At 41.3% G+C, this 18,053-nt stretch overlaps 1 protein-coding gene across 2 annotated transcripts in view; it reads left to right on the forward strand.

Annotated features, from left to right (window-relative positions):
- The first annotated feature begins 619 nt into the window (after positions 1-619).
- Positions 620-18,053, forward strand: part of CMC1 (C-X9-C motif containing 1) — an 85,826-nt gene continuing 68,392 nt past the window's right edge. For both annotated transcript variants that reach the window (XM_032236783.1, XM_032236782.1), the window contains exon 1: positions 620-771. In XM_032236783.1, coding sequence (XP_032092674.1) covers positions 747-771 — 25 coding nt within the window. In that variant the 5' untranslated portion in view covers positions 620-746. The remainder of the gene's footprint in view (positions 772-18,053) is intronic.

The following is an 18,053-nucleotide window of genomic DNA, read 5'->3' on the forward strand; positions in this document are numbered from 1 at the left end:
TTGTAGACTATGAAAAGTGATCTTAACAGAAAAAAACCTAAGCAAGATCAGGCTATAAAGTACCACTTAGTCTTGTAAGCTAAATTGGGAAGTCAACAAAGTATCCAGAAAACGGTGACAACTCCTTGCATAAGAAAATACATGGATTTGTCATCGAACAATATCCCCTGAAAAATTATTAGCGCCAACTTCTCTCTGTTTTTCAATCCACACAGATATCGGGGGACTTTTCCTGAAAAGGGAGAAGATGCCAGATTGATTCTTGAAACTCTTCTTTTTCTCAGCTTAATGTCTATGGAGATTCTCAGTCATACAGGTCAAAGTTGTCCCAAAGGTGCTTTTTCAAGAGGCAATTGGACTTCCTGGTTTTTCTTTGAAAAAAGTCTTCAAAGAAGATCAGTCCAGTTGCCTCTTGAAAACGCACCTTTAGGTCTTCTTCTCCTCCCCCTTTTTAAAGAAACACAACGAAACAGCCCGGAGCGACTCCGATTAGAGAGCGCTCAATCTCCTACATCAATACCCTCCAATACTTAGGGGGCGCTGCTTCGCACTTTCTGCGGGACCGCTCTTCTCTACTCCCTGCAGAAGCTCTTTGACGCAGGCGCGTTATGAGCACAGGAGGAGGTTTTTGTCTGCTGACGTAGAGGACGAAGGCTGTAGAGGTCGCGTTTCCGGGGCTGAGAGATTTCGTATGGGTTGTTTCCTGCTTCGAGCAATAACTGCTCCTTAAGGCAAGATAGCTGCTGATGGAGTCTGTCTGTAGTACTACAGGTAGGGGCAGTTGTTTCCCCCTGCTATTTATGCACATGGCTCACAATGTGGTGGAGGGCTTTCAAAATCAGCAGCACCTGCCCTTTCCCTTTCATATGTTGTAATTCTGCATTTATTTTTCTCTGTCTTTACACTGGGATTTTCCAGATAGGTTGAGGTTACTGTTGCCAGCCAGTAAGGAATGAAGAACATTTCTGAGGAGAAATTCTGAGAGATATAGTCATCTCACTATTCAGCTGGAGAAAATACTGAGGTTATCAAAGCAATGCTTTAAACGTCCCATGCTTTTTCTAGTAAGCAGATTTCCAGAGTCATCGTTCCATTCTGGAAACTGTGGATTATTGTTAAATTATTAAAGACTGAAGTTATATTAAAGAGGCAAGTTGCTTTTGACTCTATATTTGTGAGTGGTTTTAGTGCCCCCACATATTTCACTTTCTGGTGGGCAAAAATGCTGCTGAAGAATGTTGACAAAGGAAGATTATTCTCATTTAAATTAAGTCAGAATGCATTGGTTTAAACAATTTGTGTTCTCAAATGATCAGAATGCATACATATATTACTTACTCTTTAAACAATACAACAATTTAACCTAAAAATATAAAAACTGCCCTAACCTTGAGTGGGAAGAGAGATAATTTAAAATTATGTTAAAACACTATTTTTATTAGGAATTTCCAGATTTACAGAATACTGTGCAAACTTTTGAGTTTCTGGAATAATGATATTCATCAGGTTAGAGTTGGTTGAAGGTAAAGGACGATAGTGTGGCTAAGAGCAATGGTGACTCCGAGATAATATATTTCTAAGGTAGGCAATGATAGATACATTCTTAAACAAATATTTTTCGGGTTTGTGTGCTTGCTTCTATGCTACAAATGTCCCTCAGTATTTATAAATTGTATGATGCTGTGATAACATTCAACATGTTACATAGGTTGAGGACTGCTTTTACCCCCCTTTTGCTTTTTCTTCTAAGTTGTTGCTAAGGTTTTATTTATGTTTTATTTGACTTCCATGGTGCTTTTTATCCAGGCCAGAATGCCGTTGCTGAAAGAAATATCCCATACAAAGCTAGTTGGCTATCAAACATATGTCAATCAATTAATTTATTACAGTTTTAGACCAGAGACCAGAACAAATAAAAATGCTCAGTAAATATATAATTAAAAATTCTAGTATAAAATAATAAATAACAACTAAAATCTATAATAAAACCCTATCTGTCAATTATACATGGTCTAGCTATATTACAATTACAATTCATAAACTGTGTGACCCAATTGTAAGTTCAAAGCTAAAAAGGGAAGGACTAAACAGTTCAAAGGCTTTGCCACATTTGTTATGTAACATAACTATGGTGGAGAAGAAATGTGTTTGCGACAAATCCCCAGTGCTACTGCACAGAATCTGGCCACCTGCGCTGTACTTAAGCAGCCACTGAAGATAGGTAGTGTTGGAATGATCAGAATACCTAGCAGTTATTGCCAGAATATGTTTTTTCTTAATCTCTGTGTAAAAGGAACATTTAAGTAGCATGTGACTCACAGTCTCCACCTCTCCTGAGCCTCAGGAACAGAATGTTTCCATCTATGGTATCCTTTTACACTTGCCATATAGGATGGCCAATGGAAGTGCATGGCACCGTTCGAGTGAAAATGCTTTACGGTGGTTTGCTGACTCCAACTGACTAAGATAGCTGGCAGAAGTTTCAACACATCTAATGGCATCTGGAACCATAAACAGCGGAGCTTTCTCTAAGTTCACCTGCCTCTCGATGTCCTCCACTCTTTGTTGCAAAATTTGTCTTGCTAGGCATATTCTATCTTGAGTATTGAAGCTGGGGATAAATCTAGTTTGGCAAAGTTGGATTCAACAGACTTGATCCATGAAGAGAAGAATTTGTTCTGGAGGATTAATGGAGCAATCCCTTGCTGAAAGAAGTTACACTTTAGCCAGAGATTTAAGGATGCTATACAGATTCTTCCTTTGACTTTTGTCAATCTTGTCTCCAGGCGCAGAAGTGCATTTGAGACACAAAAGGCATCTGGAGAATTGATTGAATGAATTTGGATCGAACTATTTCTAATGCGGTAAAACACGAAGCTGATGGTCGAAAGAAGCTGTGCTAGCAACTTGGCCAGAAGAAGCAGGGATATATGGCATAGCATGCCTCCATCCTGGTTCTCCTTGACCTCTCAGCGGCTTTCGATACCATCGACCATGGTATCCTTCTGCGACGACTGCGAGAGGTGGGGGTGGGAGGCACTGTTTTGCAGTGGTTCTCCTCTTACCTCTCGGACAGGTCGCAGTCGGTGTTAGTTGGAGGGCAGAGATTGAATCCTAGGCCCCTAACATATGGGGTGCCGCAGGGTTCGGTCCTGTCTCCCCTACTTTTCAACATCTACATGAAACCGCTGGGCGAGATCATTCGGCGGCACGGGATAAAATACCACCAGTATGCGGACGTACCCAGCTGTATCTGTCCGCCCCGTGCCAACTCAATGAAGCGGTGGACGTGATGAACCAGGGACTTGAAGCTGTTAGGGACTGGATGAGGGCTAACAAACTCGTGCTCAACCCGGATAAGACCGAGTGGCTGTTGTGTTTCCCTCCCACCAATTTGGCAAGTATTCCATCGCTCAGGCTGGGGGGTCAAACATTACACCCCTCAGACAGGGTCCGCAACTTGGGAGTCCTCCTGGACCCACAGCTGACTTTCGAACACCATTTGTCAGCTGTGACCAGGGGGGCATTTGCCCAGGTTCGCCTGGTGCACCAGTTGCGCCCCTACCTGAACCGGGAGGCTCTCACAACAGTCACTCGTGCCCTTGTGACCTCTAGGCTGGAATACTGCAATGAGCTCTACATGGGGCTGCCCTTGAGGAGTATTCGGCGACTTCAGCTAGTCCAGAATGCAGCCGCGCGAGCGATTGTGGGTGCACCTCGCTTCATCCACGTAACACCTATCCTCCGCGAGCTGCACTGGCTACCTGTCGATCTCCGGATACGCTTCAAGGTGCTACTTGCCACCTATAAAGCCCTCCATGGTAGTGGATCTGGGTACTTGAGAGACCGCCTACTGCCGATCACCTCCACACGACCTATTAGATCGCATCGATTAGGCCTCCTCCGAGTTCCATCCGCTGGCCAATGCCGACTAGCAACCACGCGGAGGAGAGCCTTCTCGGTGGTAGCTCCGACCCAATGGAACGATCTCCCCGTGGAGATTCATACCCTCACCACCCTCCAGACCTTCCGCACAGCCCTTAGAATCTGGCTATCCCGTCAGGCCTGGGGCTAAAGATTGTAACCCGCCCGAATGGTATGAATGTTGTGTTTTAATCATGCATTGTCTTATATGTAAAAGTCTGTTTTCCCCCCCCTTCCTTTTGATTGTGAGCCGCCCTGAGTCCCCCCAGGGAAAAGGGCGGCATATAAATAAACCTTCTAATCTAATCTAATCTATAATATGCTCTCTTTGTGCAGAAAAATTTAAGTATGGTGCTTGCTGATCTTTGGCCCAAAGCAGCCATATGTTCTCCATGTTCTTTTCTGGAAGCATTGGCCTGGATGACCACCTCCAGGTGGTCCTACTCTATTTTATGGCCATTTAAATACCAGGAATATAGTTTTGACCTTTTTGCAAAGGCCAGGATCTTTGTTTTCTTATAATTTATGTCCATTTTATTTTAATTACAATACTGGACAGCAAACAAAGATATATATATAAATAGTGCTATAACCTTTGCATACTTATAAATTGTTCTAAGCCAATGTTTTTCAAACTTGGCAACTTTAAAACTTTACTCCTAATTGCATTCAACACATCTTAAAGTTCGAAAAATATTGTTAAGTATAATTTAAGTTTATGTTGACTGCATTGTATTGTGGCTTAGTCCAATGTGTGAACAGTGTAGTTGTCCATTTAATCTAATCTCCTTTGTTCTAATAGTGGTTTGTCGGGTTATCCGCCAGAAGTCTTAGCTCCTATTATTTGATCTTTTTAACCAAATATATATTAAATGAACCAGAGATATTTTGCATTCAGAACTATTAAAATCTGCTGTCCTTTCTAGGCCCACAGTGGTCCTAGTTGAAATGGTAACATAGTTAGACCATTTTAATTTGAAATATAATCTTAAATCTTATAATAGCGACTTTTTAGAGTGCTTTATTTTCTGCTTCAGATCTGTTGAGATAACTGCAGTATATATTTGGAAGCTGCTTTTCCGTAACATAGAAACTTTTGGAGCATGAACAAGGCCATACATGCAGCCTCATTTAGTGATCACAAATGTGACTGGTGACTCAGGCATTAAGCAAAGCAATCACTAAGTTCTTCTTTTTCTGTATCTATATCAAACTTTAAATTGCCAGAATGAAGTTACCTTCTTGGCTTTGTCATTGGTCAAAAATATCATGTTTTTCAGAGTATAAGAAACACCCTTTTCCCCCAAAAGAGAGGGTGAAAATACTCCGAATGTAGCCGCCTGGGTCATCGGGAGAAGTGGGAGATGAAGTGGGTACTGCACAGGAGGCAAGACGTAAGACAAGGTGGCTCGTTGCTCGGACTCCCGCTTTTCCAGACAACCCAGTTGTCGCTTCTGCTCCTGGCCTAGGAGATGGATCTGGCCAGGAGGAATACAAGCCCCATTTTTGCAATCAGAGAGGAAAAAGAGCATTTCAGGCACCCGGCGATCCCTGCAACTCTTTTCCCTCCCTGATTGCAAAAATGGGGCTTGTATTCCTCCTGGCCAATTCCATCTCCTGGGCCAGGAGCAGAAGCTGACTTCCCTCTACCTGGGTTGTCTGGAGAAGGGGTTGTCTGGAGAAGGGGGAGGTGAATCACCTTGCCTTACAACTCTCACACAGTACCCACTTCACCTGTCCCTTCTTAGACAGTTCCAGGCAGCCAAGATCACTGCGCTGCCACCTGAAAATGCTGTTATTGCGCTCTCTGCCACCCAGAACCACCCGAGAAGGGGCTGGTGAAGCGGGCGCTGCAATCCCCCCAATCCCCTGGATTTGTCATGCATTGCTTATTGCTACTGCTGCTATTGCACCCAGCTACTGTATCTCTTTGCATGACATATCCAGGCAGATTTGGGGGGAGGGGTGGATGGAAGAGGACCAATCTCCTCTGCACAAAGGCTTTTCTTGGGACCCTAGATCTCCACTTTCTCTCCAGAAAAAGCTATTGTCATCATCTGGATTTTGGCTAGTGAAAGAAGCACAGGATGAAAAGGAAACTTTGGAATGCAGCAGGTGCCAGGTGCCAGGGAGACTTCTGACCCAGCACTCCTGCATTCCGGGGGTGGTTCTGACGAGGCAGCCTCATTTCCTTTACGCTTCACTTTTGCCACTCAGGTGCCGCCGTGAGGAACCATTGATCCAAATGGAAGGGATACCCATCCCTCCTCATCAATGGGCCGTTCCCAACTCTCAACTTATTCATGGCCCTCCAAGTAGTATAAGAGAGGCCAGATCCTTCAGCCATATCCTTCTTTAATGTTATTCTTTGCTTGATGGTCTCCTTCCTCCATTTTTAAATTTGATTTTGTTCTCATGTACCCTCAAGAATGCTTGTTCTTGCCCTAAAACTGTTCCTAGATCTGAGTTGGTAGGCTTGGAGCATACAAAGAATGTTGAGGATCATTCTCTTGCTTAGATCTCTTAGCATCTGCTGCTACCTTTCTTCTGTTCTTAGATCTGGCAGTTCCAGTGAGACAATATGTTTTCTCTGTTGGTGTAGGTTTGAGACAATCTGTCACTAAGCTTAGTGCTTCATTAATGGTGATATCAACTTATTTCACATGTACAGATGTGCTCCATACTAGAGCAGCATACTATGTTGCAGAGATACTCAAGGCCAAAGCTTATGTGCACAATGTAGATGGTTGAGCTTCCCATATGTAGTTTATTTTCATTGCTGATCATATTGTTCCATGAATTGACTTTAACTTTGGTATTTAGGTAATGCTATTTAAAAGAGAGTGTCCTGCTGAGTGCCATTCCAAGATACTTCTGTATTGGACAGTGCTGTAGCCAGTTCCCTTGGTACATAACATCCAACTTCTCCCTTGCATTTTGATTTTGGAAATGGAAAGCACACACTTGAGTATTGTTTCAGTTGGGCTTTAAATAGTTGATGGTATACTAATGTCCTAATTTTTCAAGTGCTACCATAAGTTTCCTGGCTACCTTATAAAAAGTTGATCATTGTGCTGCCACAGCTGTATCATCCACATAGATGAATAGATATGTGTTGTGTCAGGGATTGGTTGATCGTTCATATATATGTTACATAACATTGGAGACAATTCACTTTCTGGCATCTTCTGCATCTTCCATCTACTGTTTTTACCATCACATAAAATCTCCGGTTCTGGAGGAAGCTGCTAATGTTACCTTGGTAAGCTTATTACCTCTGGTGATATCAGGGTGGATTTGATTTAAATCAAGTCAATTTAAATCATGATTTAAATCACTAATAAAAAGGCTTGATTTAAATCAACTCAATTTAAATTATAATTTTTAAAGAGCAACTGTCATTTCTGTCCCACAGCAGTTCTCTGTTGACTCACTGACAGTCCCATTCCCTTTAATGGGATGGCTGGTGACATGGCAGTGACATAACAAGGTGAGGGACATGGCAGCAGCAGGTGAGTGGATGCCTCCTAAAATGGATCTGAAGATGGATCTGAAATGATAGGTGTCTTTTAATAATATATTTATAAGCTGCTTAGAAGGTTTCATTTTCATTTTTTCATTTTCATTGTTTGCCCTTCCTCCTCGCACAGCGCCTGGTGTCACAGATGCATTTCTCTTCAAGCAACCATACAGTTTGTAGTGTGCATAAATTTGCAAAACAATGGGATAAAGGAATATTCCTGAACTTTGTTTTACAATTTAACTCATGGTTACTATGAAATTGTGTGAATGCGTCAATGCAGTGCATGTTATCTCAGCTTGCAGAGTTTGGATTCATTGAATGAGTTTACCAAAAAATGTACATATTGCAGAATATACAGTCTCATGCTACATAACAAAACACCATTTCATATTGTATAAACTAAATTATTAATGTATCTTAAATAGAATATCTTTAGATAGATTTTTACTCCAAATAATTTTATTAAAATAAATTTGATTTTTTTTAAAAAACTGATTTAAATTTTTAAAAAATCTGTTTATTTTTAAAAAAATTGATTTTTGTACCCCTTGGGTGATATTATTTAACCTGTGTAGCAATATCCTATGGTTAACAGTGTCATGTACTGCAGTTAGGTCGATGAAAGTTACTCCAGTAATTAGTTTTCTTTCTAAGTTACCCTCAATCATTAAACGAAAAATTATACAACTCCAATTATACCTATGTCTTTGCACAGGACAGTGCTTATTAGCTGACATGATTAATAGATGCTGCAAAAGTCATAAATGTAGCCATTGATTGGAAAGTTACTTTTTCATCACTGTCCAAAGTAGTCACTGTCAGAATCAGTTACTGAGCAAAGACTATCTGTATTTGATGCACTTGATATTCTCAGAAGGTGACATAAAATACAAAGTAAACGGAGCCATGTCAAATAAATAGGTGGGGAATGGATTCCCCCTCTCAATTCCCAGTTACAAATATTAAAATGTTATGCCCTGTTCATGCTACTTTAGGATTGTGGAATTGGTTGTGGGTAATACCATGCTTCTAATGGCGAGAATCTGCACTGGATTTTCACAATCATGGTTGCTGGGCGTGCCAGATGTTGAAAGAAAAGTGGCAGAGGGTTTAGGCCATAGGAGCTGTCAAAACAGAAGGTGGGGGGCCTGGTTGGCCTACACCTATTTAGGAGTTAACTCCCCCCCCCCTTAATCTGGCCTTGTATACACATAAACCAATATGTGTTAGTACATGTATATATAATGTTCTGAATTGGCTTGAATTATTATATTAGCTATATCATGCATATTCCATATTAATAATTGTTAGTCAAACAAAAGGTGACACAAATATGTTCTTCTGGAATAAATCTGAAAATAGTTGAATTGAAACTACAAATACAATCTTTTGAAACAAACAGAAAAAATGTTGAATTGAAAATCAGATTTATTGATACTGGGCTGCATTTATATCTATATGTTTTGCTTGTAAATTATTTTATTTGTATTTATATACATTCTGTAACAGATTTCAAAGGCTTTAAATATTTATTTAAAATATTCTCCAAGGCCTTTATGACTGGTTTAGATATTCTTCCATTTACATAACACAAAACAAACTATCTTACAGTTTCATAAATGCTAATACCAATTTTACATTGTTTATCAGTGCTTATTAAAGGAGCAAATTGAACAAAGCTCCAAATAACTTTAGCTCACACTAATGAATTTAATATTAACCAAATAAAAGCAATTGGTATGCTTTTTTTTTTTAAAGGGAAGATATGGGAGGGAAAAAATAATTCTTATATAAAAAATCTCCTGGAAGTAGCTATTTATGTAGCAAGGAAAGATTCCATTATTAGTAATAGAAATATATTTTACTGTGCAAACAGAAACTTCACAAGTTGATTTCTGTCAGGATCATGTGGAGAAATATTTTTTCTTGTGCATTCATTGCAACTTTAGTTGCTGTTTAAATACTAAAAAGTACTGCACATTAATTGAATGCGTGCAGTTCACAAGTCTGGCTTATGAAGCAGTAGGGTAGAAGAAAGATTTGTATGGGAAAGCATGGATTTATTACAGCCATATTTTTAAATACTTCGTAAAACAGGCCTCTAATACTTACTTGATAAGACATATCATATTTCCCAGTTATTTTGGGAAATAACTTCCTCCTACTTCTATACTTTTTCACATTTTATTTTAGCTCTAGGAAGATATGTTTTGAGTTCAATTTACAGAAGTTAAAGTAAAATAAAAATGTCTAAAATAAAAACAATTCAACTTTAAGTTGGCTTGAATGATGAAAAACATGAAAAACTAACTGATTAGCATTAAATGTAAAGGAAATCCATACCAGTTCTAAACTGATTTTAACCATGCATCCTCTACCTGTTGAACTTGGTGATTTCATCTATCTTTTTTCCATAAGGATTCTAAAAACATGTTTTATTAACTCATATGTTTATCTTGATTTTCCCTACTGCACACAGTGTCATAGGTATAAAGGTTCTTTTTTATGTTTTCACTTTCTCTATAAAATACTCCAATTTTTATGAAGTTCTTGATGCCATGTTTGATTGAGGAGCACTTGTGGGGCACTCCTTTTATATGTGCCTCTTATATATTGGTTTTTTAAAAAAAAATGCTGGTGGATTCTACAATCTGAATATTTCCTGTAATTTGCTTAATCATCTGAATAAAAGCCTCAATAGTTGTGGGGGACTCAGTATCTCCCTTTCCCGTGTTTTTTTTTTTTTGTTTTGTTACTTCAGGAACTTGTGATTTCATTAAATAGTATTTTTTTCCATTTTGACTTAATTAGCATGTAATATCACTTCTCAATTGTTCTGTATAGTTAATACTGCAGAAGTGTACAAAATATTTCATGGTCAAAATATTTCATGGGTGCCAGAAATGGTCTGACTTTGGAATGGCTATTTTGAACATGAAATAAACTCTGGTAGCTATTTTGAGATTGAAACACTTCTGGAACAAGCAAAATAGTCAGTCCAGAGCTCAGATTAGGAGATTCCAGGATTGCAGTCCTTTGACTGCAAAATATTTTATATACATGCTACATAGTTATAGTTATATATTATACTGAATTTTTCAATTGACTTCTTGGAAAATAGTTTTGTAAAATTTAATAGTGGGAAATATAATTATAGACAACTTATTGCTAATACTAATTTTTTCATTTGCTAATACTAAAACTCTAACCTCCACCACCACCCGCCTTATTTTTATAGAGTTAAAGTAATGGAAAGATGTTCTTTTGGAAGACCATCCTCTATGTGGTACATAGTAAAACAGCTATGAAGTTTAGGTCCCTCTTTTTTAACTTGCCACCTTCCAGTTGTGTTAATTTAAACAAATATTCCCAGTGAATATGATTATGGGAGATATAGTCCAGCATCTTTGAGTAATAACTACTTGGAGAATCACCAATATACTAATAGTGTGTTTGTTCTCTAACTGTGGAATTTTGCATTTCCATAATTACATTCATGTTTATGTTCAGAGATGCATACATTACCTTTGGAGTGGCTAAGGATTATGGTAAGAGGTACCATATTTGATATTTATATAACATCCTGGAAAGTTGAGAAAGGGGAATGAAGTGATATGGTTAGATACAAGGCATAATTGAGAAATTCAAGTTACGAACGAAAGTACTTTAATGTGAAACATTTGATATAAGTAGGATTATTAAACTAAATTAAGATTATTTAAATTCTAAGCTAATTTTGATATAATTGGTTTAAATTCAAATACACTAACTGATATTTCACCACACAGCTTCAATTAGATTATGATGCAGAAGATTAATTTATCATCTCTGTTATTGGAAGCCTGTTGATCTATTACTTTACGTGGAGTATATGTAATGCTTTTTAATTACCGTATTTTCACGACTATAAGCCGCACTGAAAATCCTAAAATTTGATAAAAAACCAGCAGTGCGGCTTATAACCCGGTGCGCTTTATATATGGAAAAAGATCGAAAATCTCTCCCTCCCGATTTTACGCTCAAACTTGAAGCTCGCAAGCGAATGAGTGGCCAGGCAGGCTAGGAAAAGGAATGCAAGCAGAGGGGGAAACGGAATGAACGAGTGGCCAGGCAGGCTAGGAAACGGAATGCAGGCAGGGGGGGAAACGGAATGAATGAGTGGCCAGGCAGGCTAGGAAACGGAATGCAGGCAGGGGGGGAAACGGAATGAACGAGTGGCCAGGCAGGCTAGGAAACGGAATGCAGGCAGGGGGGAAACGGAATGAACGAGTGGCCAGGCAGGCTAGGAAACGGAATGCAGGCAGGGGGGGAAACGGAATGAACGAGTGGCCAGGCAGGCTAGGAAACGGAATGCAGGCAGGGGGGGAAACGGAATGAACGAGTGGCCAGGCAGGCTAGGAAACGGAATGCAGGCAGGGGGGGAAACGGAATGAACGAGTGGCCAGGCAGGCTAGGAAACGGAATGCAGGCAGGGGGGGAAACGAAATGAACGAGTGGCCAGGCAGGCTAGGAAACGGAATGCAGGCAGGGGGGGAAACGAAATGAACGAGTGGCCAGGCAGGCTAGGAAACGGAATGCAGGCAGGGGGGGAAAATGTTGCAAAAAAAACGTGCGGCTTATAACCCGGTGCGCTTTATATATGGAAAAAGTTTGAAAAATTAACGTTAACTGATACTGCGGCTTATAATCCGGTGCGCCTTATGGTCGTGAAAATATGGTAATACTGAACACAAGGAGAACTTACATCAAAGCAGCATGCAAAGAAGTTTAATTCTTTTCTTGCAAGCTGTGATCCCACACTTTCCCTTGTGTCCCTGCATTTTAGTTATTGTAGTTTCCTTTAATTTCAAAGGTTTGACTGATCTCTCATTTCTTGTTGAACAGACAGAACTGTATTTGCAAAAGTAAGAATTAATGATTGATATATTTATTTTCTTTTTATTATTCTTATTCACTTTTATATTTGAGTAATTGAATCTGTGCCACTGATTTGTTTGTACAGTTGCTCTCAATCTGTATTCATATTTTTATATTTATTTCATCAATTGTTATAGAATTAGTTTGGAATCTGATTTTCTACCTTCAAGAATATGAGCATTGTGACTTTTTTTTTTTTTTTAGCAAACATGCTTGTCAGAATTCTCATAATCCAGTACTGCTATATTGCAAGAACACATGAGCCCCAAAGCAAAATGTAAGATAACAGATTCAGCCAGTGAAAAAGGTGAAAATTGACTTCAAGGTGATGATAGCATAGTGAGAAGTTAAAGCTTTGAATTTTTTTTTCTTGGTAGTGCCATCCTTACTCTCTCTCTCTTAATTTGAATTGATGCAAATGTAAAGTAGAAAAATCTCAAAATTTAAAAGTTAAGGATAATGGAAATATATGCAATTTTCTGAATAATTTTAAGGTAGAAAATAAAACAAACTGCTTAGAATTTGACTTATGTTAATCTTACCTAATTTAGAAGAACTGACTCCCAATCAATTGTATATAGTAATTCTTTGGTTTCATAATTATTAATCAGATAAATGCAAAACTAATAAAGCAGTGAAATTGTTAAATAGAATTGTTTGGGTCTAATGCTTGACTAAGGTAAAACAACCTACTACTAAGTGCTACCTGGTGATCTAAGAAAGCTACATCATACTTCCACTAAAAAAAGTCTTTATAAAAGTTTCAGCATGTATAAGTATTAGTTTGATAAAATACTTTCTTATATCAAAAATTGTCACTAAAGTGAGATTTAGAAATCAATCCAAGTCCACCAAGTTATACTGGTTTATTTGCTCACACAGTTATTAATACTATATAGAATATGGATGTCTTGACAGAGAAAAGAGAACAAGGATCAGCTGATTATTTGTAGCTATTCCTTTCTCACTACAGATAACTAAGAAGTTGCTATATTTTATTTGATCAAAGCCTGCAAGTGTTATAATTGTTTGACTATTGTACGAAGGGCTTCATTAGCAAAAGGGAGATGAAACAAAACAGATTGGAGCAATATGTACCATCTCTAAACTGAATCTTAATACAGCTGATACTTGTTTTGAATATTGTACTATAGAAAATTCAATAACCTGTATATAAAAGCAAATACCCAATTAAAAGAAAATTAGTGGAAAAGGAAAAAGGAATTATCACAATTTTATATAAGTATAGGGTCTTCTTCTTGAGGGGGGGGTGGATTAGAAGACCTGCAGAGGTCCCTTCCAATTCTGTTATATTATCTCACTTTATTATTCATTTAGTATATGATGAGAACAAGACAAAGATTAGATTAGTAGATAAATGCACACAATCCACATAATTGTACACAAAACTTTTATAGAGGTACAGCAGTGGCATTATACCTGGATGTCAAGTTCAGTTATCCAGCAATCACTCGCCTCTGGTGTTGCTTCATGCAGATCTTTTAAGGAACCAGAAAACACACACTTTGGGCAGTTTTGTACAATATATTTAACAGTTTGCATATTATCCCCACCGTTGCAACAGGAGAATCTTTCCAGTTCCATTGACACAGCACAGAGGCACTTTTTCCAGTATCACATCGAACTCTGTTCAGTTTTGTTCAGTTAGAGCAGGCCAAATTAAAATCAGGTAGTTTGGTAGAGAAAAATAACTAATGGTCAGGCTGCAAGAAACGATCTGACCATTCCTCTCTCCAGGCATTCTTAGGGTTAACCTGGATAAATGTGACGGGAATAACTGTTTTCCATGCAGGCCTACTTTTATCTCACTGTGGTAACTTTTCAATCTTTTTAAAATGTTCCAAAACATGTGAAGGCTTTTTCAATTTTCAGAAGTGAGTCAAAATGACTATTTTATTCAAATGCAGCCTAATATCAATCTAAATGAAAAATGCCATGAGTTAAAAGAAGAGGAAACTAAGTATTATCTGATACACTGGATTGTTCCCTAAATAATGTCATTAAAGATTTATTATAAAATAGTTTAAAAAGAGATTGACTTGAAATTCTGGATAGTGAGGGGAGGAGTATCCATGATGGATTGACCTTGTTCTCTCATTGGTTGAACTGAGTCCGATGACCTCTTTAATATACGCCCCTATCAGCAGGTATTCCCCAATTCTGACTCAGTTCCTCAACTGAACGGTTGTGTTATCCTGTATTCTGGCAACCTTGCTATCACGATTTATGCAAGCCCTACTCAACCCTTTTCTGTGAGAACCTGACTAGCCTGAGAAGCCCAGTCGGGGCAACGAGGTTCAGCTCGCTGCTGAGTCTTCCCCTTTAAGGAAGGTCTTCTCCTTTAAGGAAGAGAAAAGAAAGCAGCTGGAGGAGGGGGTGGCAAGGCTGTCTGTGAACCGCTGATAACAGCAGGAGGCCACAGGAGAAAATGGAAGGCATGCCACAGCTCTTAGTAGCACAATCCACTTTTCAAAGGCCTGACCGGTAGGGCTGTTTGTATTTGCCGCGCAGTGCCATTTTGAAAAGAATGGGGGAGAATCACCATGTGACCCAAGATGGTGGCCTCCTGCAGCTCAGAGGACACAGGCAGAAATCAAGTCCTCACTTCTACAGCCAGCAGCCCCACCAGAGGGGCAGAAGAGCCCCGAATCAGGTTAGACCTTACCCCTGAAGGTCCATCCAAGGGTGGGGCCAGCAAGGCAAAGAGCAAAACGAAGCACACCTCCTCCAGGGCGGCTAAAGACGCAAGCTCTGGCTCCAATCCTCCCAAACCTGGCTCTAAATATGAAAGACAGAGGCATAAAGCCTTAGAACGCATCTGCCATAAGACCAACACAAGAAGGCTCTCCCTGGACTGGAGCCTGATGCTATCACAGAGGAGGATCCCTCCCAGCAAGTGAGGATTCCCATTGATACCTCAGGCATCTGGGGCTCTACTCAGGGATGGCAGTCACCATCACACATTACAACATTGGGGCACCCCTCGCTATGGGGCATTCTCATCAAGCCTTCCCTTCTACCTCTGCAGACATGGGGGTGGGGCAACCACCCACCACAGGGATGCCTAATTTCCAGGACATGATGCTGCAGGAATTCCAACAGTGCATGGCAGTGGTATTTCAACAGCTTCAGATCCAGCCATAAGCACTTCTTCTGCCCATGGCTCCAGAGGAACTGGAGTTCCGCGGGAGATCCCCTAGGCTCCCCTCAGGAGGACAGCAAGCCTGAGTTGGAGGAAGGTGAGATTAGAGAGGACAGACAGTCTGAGGACAAAGACATGCCTCCTCCTAAGCCTACCTTTACCGGCCTGTTTCAACCCTCCTTGTACAACTCCCTGCTTTTCAAGGCAAAGACAGCGGCCAAACTTGGCAACAAATAACCAGAAACACGGTGCATCCTCAGGGCTTCTCGGCAGAGACCATCTTTGAGGAGCAGGCCATCGAGGCAGACACAGTGCCCACGCCCAAGTCCTTCCTCGATCTGGTCAGACGACAATTGGCATCCCCCACCTCAGGCCCTATGCTCTCTTCCACAGACAAGACTTTCTTCAATGTGGACAAGGATATGGCTCTGGTGCTGCTGCAATCTACTATTGACGCACCAGTCACATCTACTAACATGCCCGAAGAACAAGAGGACGCTCTGAAACCGGAGGATAGGAAGGTTGACCTTACCCTGCAAAAGAGCCATCAAGCAGTGGCCTGGGCGGTGAGAGCAGCTACCACCACCTCCTTCTTTAACCGATCCTCCTTACTCTGGCTGCAGGATCTCCAGCAGCGAATCCTGATAGTAGATGTCAGGGTACACCAGGACATCAACAAGTTGGTGGCAGCCATTCAATTCACTTCGGATGCCACCTTGGCTGCTGCCAGGCTTGTTTCCAGGGCGATCGCCTCATCCCTAGCATCTTGCAGGCTGCTCTGGCTTTGACAGTGGCAAGCAGACGTACAACACAAGTGGCGTTTGGCATCGCCCCCCTTCACAGGGGGATCCCTCTTTGGCGCAGCTCTTGATCTCTTCCTAATAGAGAATAAGGACAAGCGGAAGGTACTCCCCACCCTCTGAGAAAGGCCAACTTCAGGGTGATGCCATACTCCTGATGCTCCACCATATGTGGTCAGGATTACGGGGCATCCTTCTGGGTTCAGGATTCCTTTAGGGGGTATGAGTGGGTTATGCAGGATTCAGGCAGTACCAGGGAGGTTACACATCCAGGCAGAAGTATCAGCCAGATAGACAGCAGAGAGGCAGGCAGGGAGTGGAGGCAGTCTCTCCTTCCGCAAGAACTAACCCTAGGGACAGCTCTCCCCCCATCGGGGGACGCTTGGCATATTTCACCGACTGTTGGGACCTGTTTTCCTCCAACATGTGGGTTCAGGCCACCATCCGATCTGGCCTATCAATCGAATTTCTCTCCAGCCCTCCGAGATCCTTTCAAATCTGCCCTGTCTCAAATAACCCAGCTGGGAGGCAGCTTATGCAGGAAGCCATCCAACATTTATTGGACATCAGGGCTATCCAGGCGGTGCCACCAGAGCAACAGGGTGTGGGGGGGGGGTTACTATTCCATCCTCTTTGTAATCCCAACAGCACCTCAACAGAGTTATATGTTATTGGAGATTTAAGATGCGCTTGCTGCATTCTATTCTGCAGGGGGTCAGGCAGGGGGACTTCCTTACCTCCATAGACCTCATGGAGGTCTACCTGCATATTCCCATAGCCCCAAACACAAACAGTTTCTCAGGTTTTGTTATCTAGGGAACTATTTCCAGTACCAGGCCTTGCCCTTCGGGTTGTCATCGGCCCCCAGAGTTTTCACAAAGATAATGGCGGCATTGGCAGTGCACCTGTTCAAATACAATGCTACCTTGATGACCTGTTATTGCAGTCATCCTCTGTTAAGGAGGCCTTATGGGACTTGGACATCACCATGTCAGTCCTGAAAGACCATGGATTCTCAGTTAATCTGGCCAAAAGCCATCTCCAACCCACCATGAGACTGATTCACTTTGGAGCCCTGATAGACACAGAGCCAGGCATACTCTCCCTATCACCTGAGAGACAGCACAACCTTAGGGAGCTGGCCTCCCAGGTATCCAGGTTATGCAGGGTGCCCTTAGTTATATTGTCCAGGTTGCTAGGTACTGTGGTGTCCGCTGTTGGCATTGTTCCCTGCATATCAGAGACCTTCAATGGTTCCTTTTACCATGCCAGCGAAGGTGCCTGAGCTGCTCCCAGTTCAAGGTCCTCCTTCCAGCAGAAGTATCCCGCTCCCTAATATAGTGACGTCTCCTGCAATAACCAAGGAGGAATTTTTCAGAAATCCAGACCAGGTGACAGTCATAACGGACACCAGCCTATTCAGATGGGGGGCCCACCTCCGGTCACAGATGGCATAGGGGCAATGGGGCCAGCTGGAACTGACTCACAACATAAACTGGCTAGAACTCAGGGCAGTCCGCCTGGCCCTCAAACAATTCCGGCAGTCAGTCAAAGGCAGCCACATCCTAGTACTCATGGACAACATAACCACCAAAGCGCATATAAACAGGCAGGGTGGGACCAGATCCAAACCCCTCATGCTGGAGGCCAAAAGACTGAGGCTTTGGGCTGGAAGGAACCTGCTCTTGATAACCATGGAGCATATAGAGGGGTGGACAATGTCAGG

Source organism: Thamnophis elegans, chromosome Z, assembly GCF_009769535.1.
Source record: "Thamnophis elegans isolate rThaEle1 chromosome Z, rThaEle1.pri, whole genome shotgun sequence".
Classification (NCBI taxonomy): Eukaryota; Metazoa; Chordata; class Lepidosauria; order Squamata; family Colubridae; genus Thamnophis; species Thamnophis elegans.